This window comes from Sturnira hondurensis, unplaced genomic scaffold (genome assembly GCF_014824575.4).
Source record: "Sturnira hondurensis isolate 20B ecotype Veracruz unplaced genomic scaffold, ASM1482457v3 Scaffold0004786, whole genome shotgun sequence".
NCBI classification, from domain to species: domain Eukaryota; kingdom Metazoa; phylum Chordata; class Mammalia; order Chiroptera; family Phyllostomidae; genus Sturnira; species Sturnira hondurensis.
In genome coordinates this window covers 2,573,922-2,587,095 of record NW_028077417.1, presented here as the reverse complement: position 1 = coordinate 2,587,095, position 13,174 = coordinate 2,573,922, and the positions used below count along the sequence as shown (strand labels likewise).

Genomic DNA, 13,174 nt, shown 5'->3' with positions numbered 1-13,174 from the left:
TTAATATCTGATATTAATTAACCACATCTAATATGGATTAGTCAACAATGCAGAGGCTGCTTTGATAGGAATGGATCGCCGCAACATATTCAATTACATCAAAATGTATTCACTATCCATCTTGATTAAGGCACCGTGCAATATTTTATAAAAGGAATACAAACATTATGAATTTATAGTACTCAAAGAGCTTGCAACATACCGGAAAAGGCATGAGTGTATGCATACATATATACATACACTAACTACATGGTACAATAAAGCTTGTAAGTTGTACCTAAATCTAATTTGACAAGCCCACAAACTGTTGCTTATCAAAAGCAGTTACATACACACAACACCGGTGACTCCTTCCCAAAGCAATACCAAGCTCAAAGGAGTCATAGTCCATTGCATGGATTGTAAATTGAGTAAAATAGATTGGCATATCTCTGATACTCAGTTAATATATCCTTCTAAGTCACGTAGGCAACAGCAGGTTTCACTTTCTATATGAATGTAAGTCTCATCTGTTGCATTATTTGTGACTTGGTATTACATGTCTAACCACATGATTATTCCTGACACCTTCTAAAAGAACTTACATTAGTCTGCTTGGACTAATTATAGACTGGGGTTGCTTAAACAACAGTAATTCACTTCTCACAGTTTTGGAGGCTGTGAAGTCCAAGATCAAGGTGCCAGAAAAATAGGTTTCATTTTGAAGCCTCTTTTCTCAATTGTAAGTGGATACCTTTCACCTTGGAAGCTACTTGCTCCTAGTGAAGTGGAGGTTAGGGATAGGGGAGGGAGAGCTTTCTTTTCTTAAACGATAGGGCCCCGACCTCACAAATTTAGCTAATCCTAATTACCTACCAATGGCTCCATCACCATCACATTGGGGATGTTAGGGCTTCAAGATATTTGGGGGTGGGGAAAACAAACATTCAGTCCATAACAAGGACTTAACATAAAATGACTAGAAGTCACAAAAAGGGTCCTGGATGGCTTTGGAGAAGATTCAACCCCAAAATATTTCAGGGGAGAGTTCTGAAGGTGCCACAAGTGGTAACAAAGGAAAGTGCATTTTCTCTCCAGATCTACCTTTCCCATTATCACCATTTCTGGCTGAACTGGAAATCAAAGGATAAGTTATTCATAGTTCTGACTTACCATTTACCCAGCTCTCAAATTTTAACCTACCTGTAATATACTTGCTAATGATAAAATCCAGACAAGTAATGTTATTAACATGAAAGACTGAAAAATATAACATTAATATCTACCTTTTCTCTAGATTCAAACTCAATACTTTTGTTATCATAAATTACCAGAATCATTTCGCTTTCCAGTAAAACTGACATCCCACATTCTTCATAGTTACGTGTGCCACATCTAAATGGTTTTTGAGCCCTGGATGGGGTGGCTCAGTGGATTGAGTGCCAAGCTGCGAACCAAAGTGTTGCCAGTTCAATTGCCAGATAGGGCACGCACATACCTGGGTTGCGGGCCAGGTCCCCAAGAGGGGGCATGGAGAGGCAACCACACATGGATGTTTCTATCCCTCTCTTTCTTCCTCCCTTCCTCTCTCTAAAAATGCATAAATAAAATCTTTTAAAAAAATAAAATAAAATTACAGTAAGCAAGGAATTTAACTTGAGCTAAAACAATACCTGCAACATCAACTTATCATCTGTGACTAGCATTGCTTAAGTTTCTCCGTGGTCAAAAAATGACAATGTTTGTAGGTCCAAACAAGACTAAATAGAATTGAGGAAATGAGTCTTAAAATGAGCTATGTGAATTAAAAGATGTACAATAACAGATAAAACAGATTTTATTTTATTCCTAGTAACCAACCATTCCAAGCTGCTAGAATGGGCAGAAATTGCTAAGTGGCACATTTTTATATTTTTACCTTTTATATTTGGATACTTTAAAATTCTCAAAAAGCACCAAAGCAGATATGCCATCCCTTCAATCTATGATAACGCAGGGTATCATAAAACCAACATTATGAATTACTGATACACATATTCCTAAAAGTGAAAAGCCAGCAGTATATTCATCTTACAATTTTATTTATTTTTTTAGAATAATGTATTTTTATTCATTAGTAGCCTGACAGTACTCTATGTTACTTCTCCCCATACAATTTTTTGGCTTTGAAGTCACCTCTTCTTGTGACACTGTTTCCTATTGTCCATACCGAAGAGTAATTTAGTAATTCATCTATCATGGTTATTTTTCTTATTCATTTATCCATTATAGTTCTCTTTTTCCACTTCACAATTCATTATTAGTGATGCTATAAACATTTTTAGAATTCTTGTCAAATTTAGAAAAATGTAAATCAACGTCATTCACAGATGAGCTCTGAGAGTTTTGAGTATTTTAAGTTTTCTTCCAGTAAATAAATACTCTTAGGTGACATCTTCCAAGATTATATCAGTCTTACAAATAAATTACATATATAATTTGCTTTCCTTCCCTTCTAAGGTTTAAGAATTAAAAGGTTCAAACCCTGGCTGGTGTGGCTCAGTGGACTGAGTGCCAGCCTGGAAACCAGGGATTGCCAATTGGGTCCTCAGTCAGGGTACATGCCTGGGTTGCCAGCCAGGTCCCCAGTAGGGGGAACAGGACAGGCAACCACACTTTGGTGTTTCCTTCTCTTTCTCCCTCCCTTCCCCTCTCTAAAACTGAATAAATAATTTTTTTTAAAAAATAATTAAAAGGTTCACAACACTGTAAGGATTCTAAGAATTAAAATCAGCATTCTTGCCTATTCAATCCAGGGGTAAATTATTAGCTGCTCCTAGGTAAGTGGCCTCATTACTATATGTGCAAGGATACAAATTTATTCAACAATATGATCTTCCCTTTTATTAGTGTGCACAGTGGAATAATAAGTATGTTTGTTCTGGACAAAATATATATACATACCTATCAATTATGAAAAGCACAGTGATGAAGATAGTAGTTTCATAACAATTTGAAGTATCTGTTTGAATTCTTATTAGTGGCAAATTATTCTAGATGTTAGAAATTTTATTACCACTGCCAGAAAAATATCAATATTAATCATGGTGGTTGATGTTTTCAAAACATATAAATTTTGCTGAATACACATAACATAAACTTACAGGAAAGAAAAAGAGTACCTAGTTCATCTTTAGCATCTCTTGACACAGGGAAAATGAAATGGCTCAGTTACTACCTAATAAACTACAGAAAACTCCAAGGCCCCTCTTCACTGCTGATGTGGTTGATCCTTGTGTCTTTTTCCTCACCTCCTTACTATGGACTTTCTGCAATACCTAGATACAAACAATGGAAAACAATTAAGAAGGATCTAGACTGTATGTCACATTACTCAATTTGCAGAATGAAACCCTCAGAGTGATCTCCTCCATTTCTTGGTGGACACAAAGAATAATTTTGGTCTATACTGACCACTGTCAGTCTCAACCCTGTTGGTCATTGTGCCATGGCTGGTGTGGCTCAATGGATTAAGCAGCGGCCTGTGAACTGCAGGGTCACCATCCAGGCACCTGCCTGAGTTGCAGGCCAGGTCCCCAGTCAGGGGGGTGTGAGAGGCCTCGGATTGATGTGTCTCTCACACATTGATTTTTCTCTCCCTATCTCCCCGCTTCTTCTTTCAAAATGTAGATAAATGAAATCCTTAAAAAATAATAAATAAATAAAATGGCAGGGTTGTAGACCAATAAAATGAACTATTTGATCAATCCTGTGAAAATTATGGGCAGGGTAAGGTTTAAACCTAGTTATTACAGGATTACATTTCTAGCACTACCATCCTGAAATTTAGAAGATATAATATCCAAATAATGTATATTTGATGTTTCAAATTAATTTACAAAAATCCAAAAGGTTGTGCTTAGTTCAAGTATGTCCAAATTTATACTGGCAGTTCAATGATAGTTATAAGCAGCAAGGATTATATCAAGCATATCTGGGGGGCAATTTCATGTAAATGATGCTGGACAAGTTACTTCACCCATATGTGCCTCCAAATATGTGCCTCACATTAGTGTTTATCTACATCATAAGGTACCTATTATGCAACTTTCAGACAGTTATATTCAGTAATGTCTGCAAAATATTTACCTCAATGCCTAAGACACAGTAAGTACTAAATAACTATCCACAACTGTCACTAACCTAAAAGTGGAGATGTTAAGAGCAGACTCTCAGGGGCTGGATAACTTAGATTCAAATCCTAGCATTGCTGGGTGATCTTGGGCAAGTTACTCAACCTCTCTGGGCCCCCAAAATTATTTCCTAAATATCAAACTGGTTAATATACATAAAGGGCTTAGAACACTAACCAGCACATAGTAAGCACTATTTAAGTATTTGTTATTGCTAACATGCAGACAATTTTCTGGGAAGGAAATTTAAAAAGGAACAGGAATTTGCAAACCAGAAACACAAAATTAACACCAGCTAGTTCTAGCAATAATAATTCACCCTATGCTGGTGCAGGCATCATACCCCAAGGCTAAAAGCATCTAACTTCCTTGGCAACTGAAGAAAAACAGTTCCCACCATTTTTTGAGTACCTACTACCAGCATAACATTTAAATGCATGCGCTCTTAACATTCCTAGGTTTCAGCCTGAGTTCTTCTAAATGTAAGTGTGACGTGGGTATGCTATGCTGACGTTAAATTACTTAAACTTTCTGAGGCTTCAAAGATTCCTCTTCTGTAAAATGGTAATAATCATACTACGGTTACAGCGTTGTTTTGAGGCCTAAATAACTATTACATAGTTATTATTACTATTTCCATACAAAGGTTGTTGATTCACATAAACCATCTTATAATCCTTTCAGTAACACCATGAAGTAGCTAATACTTCAGTTATACCTAAGGACATCAAAGGGAAGTAGAGTTTGCTAGCCAAAATATGCCTTTTGGGATATTATTTTAAACTGGTTATTTTCAAGGAACAATCAAGCCTCAGGGGAAAAAACTTTGACCTTTCCCCAAAGTGCCTAAAAGAATTTAGGCAGAGGGGAGCTATTATCATAGATAACTATAGTTTAATATGAACTAAGTGTGACAGACAGGGAGAAACCTAACAAGGCCCCTTTGGTCAGTCTTCTGGGTCCCATTGTTAAAGATGGCTAGGCAAACATCTACCAAACATTTCCTTTTCCATCTCCCTGCAAACTGCCTTCCTACTCTGAAGTCCCAAACCACAACGTCCCCCTTCTCCTCAAGATGACATAAAAGCCTCAAGTATTATGGAACCTCTGCCTGTTCATACATCATAAGCGTGATCACTTTCTCCTATAACTGTCTCATGTTAATTTGATTAATCAAGCCAGGAGAACTTAGAGGGGTGGAAGGAAAATTATTTTCCTCCCTATAACACTTAAGCCCCAAAAGGAAAAGTAAGTTGTCCAAGGCCACACAAGAGAACTCCAGGCCAAATTCCATTTTAAGAACAGTGCTCTTTTACCTTAAGTCACAACAGCTAAAAAGAAATAGAATCCTTTCTCTTTTAGGGCTCAAGTGATTATTTAATTTATTAATTAAACAAACCATTACTGAGAATTTCTTACATGTTGGATACTATACTATGAGCTGGGGTTACAGTGGTGATTCCTACCCTTAGAAAGTTTATGTTTTATAAGGAAACAATCAACAGGTTATCAGGAAACTCCTTAAATAATGAAAATGATGATTCAGGCTAAGGCATTTAAGTGTTAAGAGACTGGCTATTTTAGCAAGCATGATCAGAAAGGTGAGCGGGGGAAGGGAGCAGCTTGGCTTGTTCTGGAAACAAGGAAAAGAACCAATGAGGTTGGAGGCAATAAGAGAGGCTGGTTATGGTGTGAATGTCCTTGAACATAAGGACCAGACTGGCATTTTTTGCACCATCAAAGAGCATGCCACACAGTTTCAAGCGTATCTGAATTCGAAGTCTGCCACCTCTGCGCCGTAAAATCACCTAATATCGTTTCACTATTTCCTCCATGTGTAAAAAAGGTAGGCATGGTTACCGCTACTAAGGCTGAGGTGCGGAATCAGTGAGGCACAAATATTCATTATAATATTTGCAGAATTAGATGAAAGCACTGGTCCCCACGTGTCCTCCCACGTACTCGTTTCCGTGCCTGGGCCCTCTATACAGGTACCTGGAGGCCCTTACTTCCAACCCCCCCCCCAAACGTACAGAGAAGGGCCTCTCCCCCACCCCACCAATCATTCCTGAATTGGCCCACAGCACCCCCCCCCCCCCGCCGCGCGCTCTAGCAAGCGGCACAGGTCGGCCCACACGCCATCCACCCCCCTCCCGCACACACCCCGTTCTTCCCACACGCTTTTCCAGGACTATCCATAAGAAGCACCCACTCCTGTCTCGCCATTCCGTCCCCAGCCTCCCGCGTGTGACAAAAAGCTGAACCCAGGGAACTGACGCCGTCCGCCGCCAACCGCCCCCCCCCCCCCCCCCCCGCGCCGTCCCCGTGTCACCTCTGCCCAGGCCCGCACTGCGGGCCCCGCGCCTCCCCTGGGTCTGGGGGAACAAGCTGCTCACCACGACACTGGGGCTGCAAGTCGCCATAACTGAACCAGCAGGCACGCCAACTAAAGGCTGTCGGAGGAAGAAGCGGCAGCCGCCGGGCCGAAAAGTGGGCGGAGGCGCAGCAGGAGGAAGGGCCTGGCCGGAAAACGTAACGGTTTGCCGAGAGCTCTCCTCTGCCGAAGTCCCCACAGCTCTGAGCTGGGAGCAAGTCCCGCCCACTTTGCCCCGCCCCTCCCCGCCCCTGAGGCTTCGGCCCCACGCCAGCCCCGCGCTCACTGCGCGCTTCCGCCGGCGAGTTTCCGTGTTCTCAAGGTGGCCGTGGGAATTTTCTGGGGGAAGAAGCGTAGAGGGCTCCCGCGCAACCTCTGTCCGTCTTTCCTTCAGCGACCCATTTAGATGGCTCCAAAATTTCCAAACCTATCGCGCCATTTTCTTGCTATAGACCCTAATGGCTCCACCTCTTCAAGGTTCACTCACCACGTGGTTCTACTTTCCTGGCGTTTGTATTCTAACCCTTGAGCTGCAGTGTAGACTCCATTTTCCTGACTTGTGGCCCAATTTTCACAAAAATCTTTAACTGGTTATCAGAGTTGAAGCCTAGAGCCCTATAGTCAACCAGATCAGGGTACAAATGTAAGGGGAAGGTTTAACTGCTCTGTAACCTTGTGCAAATCAGATTCTAAGCCTGTATTTTCTCCCAGTAAAAATGGGTATGTTAATAGGATTCTTGTGAGGAGTAATGTACATGATACACATGTGTGCATATATGTATATATGTGCTGTATATGTGTATATATGATCTATATGAGGTCTGTCCGGAAAAAGTCCAGCCATTGTTAATATAACAAGAATGGTTTGTGTAACATCCATATAACTGGGCTGCCAAGGAGAGTGGACTGGAATGCAATGCATGAACAATGATGACTTCACTATACTAGTCCATGGGAGCAGTAGACGCTGGTGAGTGACCATCTGTACTGTGTGGTTGTCACATTCAAAATGAGTGAGCAGAGCCATGAATCTGCATCAGAGTTTGCATTAAACTTGAACATTCCTCCATGGAAACTGGATGATTCAGAAGGCCACAGCTATGGGCAACTACTGATTGGCAGTTTCATCAGGACAACACAACTGCTCATGCAGTATGACCTGTAGAGTGTTTTGGCAAAACATCAAATTGCCTGGGTGACTCAGCCCCCACCCCTCCCCGCCCAAAGCCGAGATTTGGCACCCTGCGACTTCTGGCTTTTCCCAAAATTAAAATCACCTTTGAAAGGGAAGTGATTTCAGACCATTGATGAGATCAGGAAAATAAGACAGAGCCACTGATGACGATTGGGAGAACTGTATGAGGTCCTAAGGTGCCTACTTTGAAGGAGACTGAGATGTCATTATCCTATGTACGATGTTTCTTGTATCTTCTTTAATAAATATCTCTATTTTCATGTTATATACCTGGATACCTTCTGGATAGACCTTGTATATATGCATATGTGTGTGTGTGTGTGTGTGTGTGTGTGTGTAGTTTTTACAATTTTTTTAATTATTTATTTCTTTCTTTTTAGAGAGGAGAAGGGGGAAGGAAGAGAAACACCAATGTGTGATTACCTCTCGAGTGACCCCACACACACACACTGGGGACCTGGCCCTCAACCCAGGCTTGTGCCCTGATGGGAAATCAAACCAGTGGCTCTTTGGTTCACAGTCCAGTGCTTAGTCCACTGAGCCACATCAGCCAGGGCATATGGTTGAAGAATGATACTCAACTGAGCAAATTGGAAGATCTAATTTGATTTGTCAAGCGATTCATGAAATAGGCAGCATTCCACTAGCAGCTGGAAGGACACTCCAATGAGTTGTATAGAATGGAAGGTTTTTATAGGCAGAAAGAGAATTGGACTAAGAAATTAGGAACAGATTATTTCAGGCAAGGTTACCATCACTTAGGAGAGGGCAGGGGGTCTAATAAGGCAGTTTATCTCCCTAGTGACCGGAACTTTCTAGATTGACTGGTTTAAAATTTCACTTCTGAGAGAGGCTGAAACTGAAATCATGTTAGTTATTAAGTTTTCATTATGTGGTGTGGCTAGTGGCTTAGCAAAAATGACTCCATTTTGGCCTGTTGTTTACAATTTATATTGTACAGCACCGTTTTAAAACAATTTTTATATATGGTAGTGCACTTAGGACAGTGCACGGTTAATAAATGAAGAACTAAATGGGAACTATCACTACTACTGATCTTTAGTTTTGCCTCCACAATTCCCTACATGGAACTGGAAAAAAATATCTTCTTACACTCAAATACACTCAAATATGTCAGGTAAGGAAATAACTGTTGTTCCATTCCTAATATACTCATTTATATAGCTCCAACACCCACTACAGTGCTCAGCACATAGTTGGTGGCCTCCATTAAGGCTACTGAGGGATATGGGATGGCAGAGACACGTGAAACTGAGAAAGTCATTGAACTTCTCTGAGTCTCAGCCTTCTTCATCTAAAAAATGAGAATAATAAATCTTGCTGTCAAGGGTTATTATGAGAGTTATGAAACATCATGTATGTAAAGCACCTAGCATAGTACATGCCACATAGTAGGTGCTCCAGAAATAGTAGCAGTTATGAATTTTAGGATGTATGAATGTGTGAACTCCATACTTCCTTAGTCTCTCCACTTTCTCTATACATCACGGAGAAGCAACAGACTATAATGGAAAAGGTACATGTAGACTTTGAACTGAGATCTGAGTTCAAATTTTAAGTTCATCGCTAACTAGCATTATGACCTTGGGCAGGATCCACCTCTATGTGTGCCTCAGTTTCCTCATATGTCAAGTAAGGATAATATCTCCATCATAGATGAGGCTTAAATAAAAGAATGCAGCCCTGGCTGGTGTGGCTCAGTGGATTGAGCACGGGCCAGTGAAGCAGGGGGTCACTGGTTCGATTCCCGATCGGGGCACATGCCTGGGTTGAAGGCCAGGTCCCCAGTGGGGGACACACGAGAGGCAACCACACATTGATGTTTCTCTCCCACTCTTTCTCCTTCCCTTCCCCTCTCTCTAAAAATAAATAAATAAAATATTTTCTAAAAGAATGCAAAAGTGCCTACCACAGTGCTTGCTTTAATAAATGGTAATATCAATGTTATGTGTTCCATATTTTTGCCTTAAATAATTCTTCACTCTATTTATCCTTCTGGCCTCTAATATTTCTTATCCATTCCCCTGTTGATGGATATATGGGCAGTATCCAGGTTTGGGTTATTACAAATAGTGCTGCTATACACATATTTTACATATCTTTTGGTAAACAGAAAGTGCATTTTTCTGGGGTATAGACTTTGAAGTTTGTATCAGCTCATTTTCATTCTTATCTCTTTAAGAAACATGTATTCCACTGAGAAGTTAATTCAGAGTACTTCCGGGTATACATTCAGCATGTGACACATGCATTCTCAGCTACCCACACTTGTTACTAAATTAGGTATCCAACACTTCAGAACCTCTCCAGCTTCCTTCTGGCTTGCATTTTTTTCTCCAACCCCTGTGGTACCACATACTTCTGTACTTTAAAAAGAGATTTGAAACAAATATTGATAGCTCTGTGATTATAAAGACGGAGAAGAACACTTTTTTTTGTTTTTTGTGTTTTTTAAAGATTTTATTTATTTATTTACCTTTAGAGGGGAAGGGGAGAGGTAGGGAAACATCAATGTATGGTTGCCTTTTGTGCGTCCCCTGCTGGGAGTTGGCCTGCAGGGAACCAGCCTGCAACCCAGGTATGTGCCCTGACTGGGAATCGAACCGCGATCCTCTGGTTCGCAGGCCTGTGCTCAAGCCACTGAGCTACACCAGCCAGGGCAGAAGAACACTATTTTCTTCAATCCTGTCATACTGTGTGACAATTTGGGGCCTTAGTTTGTGTTTAAAATGTAAAACAGCAAAGATTGCAACCTGCAAGACATAATACTTTTGTTTGGCTAGTGAACATCTGGTTCACATATAAAATATTTTACTAAATATATTTATTTATTTTTAAAAATATTTTATATATTTCTTTTTAGAGAGAGGGGAAGGGAAGAAGAAAGAGTGGGAGAGAAACATCAATGTGTGTTTGCCTCTCATGTGTTCCCTACTGGGGACCTGGCTCGAACCCAGGCATGTGCTCTGACTGGGAATTGAACTGGCGACCTTTTGCCTCACAGGCCTGTGCTCAATCCACTGAGCTACACCAGCCTGGGCAAAACCTTTTACTAAATACATTTAAAACTGAAATGTATTTTTAAATTTTTATTTTAAAACTAAAGACAAAAATCAAGATAATGGTTATTACTAATTATTATAGAAAATTATCATATAGACAAAATAAATTTTTATCTTTTATTGTTGACACTATTACAGATGTCTCCCATTTCCTCCCTCCTTTCCCCCCTTCACCCAGCCCCCACCCCCCTTTGTCATTTTTTTGTTTAACAATGATCTACTTTGGCCCTGGCTGGTGTAGCTCAGTGGATTGAGCTCGGGCCTGTGAACCAAAGGATTGCTGGTTGGATACCCAGTCAGGGCACATGCCTGGGTTGCAGTCCAGTTCCCAGCAGGGGATGCATGAGAGGCAACCATACATTGATGTTTCTCCCCCTCTCTCCTTTTCTTACCCTCTAAAGATAAATAAATAAAATCTTTAAAAAATTATCTACTTTGGTTGTGAAATATGGTAGGTATGCCATTGTTCTGTCCTGGAATATGTGCATGCAGGAAGAAATAAGGAAAGCATTGAGTATAATCCAAAATTCCCCTTTCTCATTCCTGCCTTTCTACAAGCAACTTCATAGTTTACTTGTTTGGACTCAAGAGGAATTATTTGTGCACCATGAACAATTCCCAGTATGTTTCTCCTCCACATGTTTCTGCATTTAGTAAGAACCTTGTTTTTACCCTGGTCCTGTGCACCATCAAAATTTGTATTTCTATTAAATAATTATCACCACAAAATACTTATCCTAAATGTTAAATTTTAAAACTGAATTTACAGTAGCTTTCCGTATAATGCAGATGTTTCACCTCCATCAGAATGAATTTCCATAAACTTTTCTTTTATTTCTTGAATTGGGTTTAAAAAATTGAACCATTATTGGAATTGACTAATGTGATGGTTAATTTTATGTCAACTTGGCAGGGCCATGGTGCCCAAATATTTAATCAAACATTATTCTGGATATTTCTGTGAAAGTGTTTTCTTTTGATGAGATTAATATTTAAATCAGTGGAGTCTGAGCAAAACAGATTGCCTCCCATAAAGTGGGTGGGCCTTCTCCAGTCATTTGAAGGGCTGAGTGGAAGAAAGGCTGACCTCACCTGAAGAAAAAGGAACCCTGCCAGAACGCCACCTTTGGACTCCAACTGCAGCTTCCTGCTTCTCCAGCCTGCCAGCCTAACTCGTCAGATTTTGGACTTGCCAAGTGAGCCAATTCTTTAAAATAAGTCAAATTTTCATTCTCTCTCTCTCTCTCTCCCCTTCCCCGCCTTTTCCCTCTACACACACACACACACACACACACACACACACACACGCCTGTTTTGTTTCTCTGGAAAACCGTAATACAACTGATTTTCTATTTTAAGCATCTAATGTCAATATAAAAGTGGTATCATTTGCCTGTGTTTGTGAAGTTCTGCTAAAAGAGCTATGTATTAAAAGCTGTTGCTTCACTTTTTGTTGTGTACAAGGAAACTTGGTGTAAAAAGTGAGTAAATGAATTTTGAAGAAGTCTGTTGATGTAAACAGAAGGCACTCACAGAGCAATGTGCATATATACTCTCTGCAGCTGCACCTCGTTAACTCGCCATTGGACACAGATTAAAATAAATACAAACCTTTGAGGTAAATGCTGATTCGGTCTCCACAGATTTACGTCTTCTGGTTTTCCTGTGGTCAGTGACATCAATATGCCCATGCATGCAGATGATATATATCAACAGATGTTTTGTTTATGTTATACATTCATGATCAATTTCCTTGAGTGGTAAATTTGTTGTTTAAGTTTTTATTAATTATGCACTTCGGTTTTTGAACTCACATGTTGAAAGGATGGGTTGCAATTAAGAAAATAAAGTTGTACATTTGCAGCGTGTAATTAATGTAGTTAATGACATAACCACTGTATCAAGAGCATTCAGACTACTTGCTGGATACTCCTCCCCTTCACCCACCCCGGACAAGCATAAGTCTGTTGTCTCCAATTCCTAACATGTCAGTACACTTGCTTTACCAGTGAACGCCCAGCATGCTGTCCTTGAGAGCAGGGATGCTAAGTTATGTTGTAATGTAAAAGATTAGAAGAAGGGAGAAGCCTTATCATTGGTTGTATGTTCTGTGGCAGGACTCCTCAGCCTCTATTTCTTGAGTACATTTTACATACACATAAATTTATGTATTTCCTTACATCCGCTGGCCTAGCGACTGATGGTCTGGCATCTTGATGTATCTTGCAGGCTTTGGCATGGGCAAGCCCAGCTGGCAGACCCAATGTCCAGCAAGGGACACAATGGTGAATACTCCTCCCCTCCACCCACCCCAGACAAGAATGAGTCTGTTGTCTCCAATTCCTAGCATGTGACTACACTTGCTTTATCA

At 40.4% G+C, this 13,174-nt stretch overlaps 1 protein-coding gene across 2 annotated transcripts in view; it reads right to left on the bottom strand.

Moving 5' to 3' along the window:
- HPRT1 (hypoxanthine phosphoribosyltransferase 1) overlaps nt 1–6,738 on the bottom strand; it is a 47,906-nt gene extending 41,168 nt beyond the window's left edge. Inside the window, exon 1 of one of the 2 annotated variants that reach the window (XM_037046052.1) lies at nt 6,548–6,738. In XM_037046052.1, coding sequence (XP_036901947.1) covers nt 6,548–6,574 — 27 coding nt within the window. In that variant the 5' untranslated portion in view covers nt 6,575–6,738. Of the gene's footprint in view, nt 1–6,483 lie in introns of both variants that reach the window. The other variant, XM_037046053.1, reaches the window with a different exon arrangement.
- Nucleotides 6,739–13,174: the final 6,436 nt, after the last annotated feature.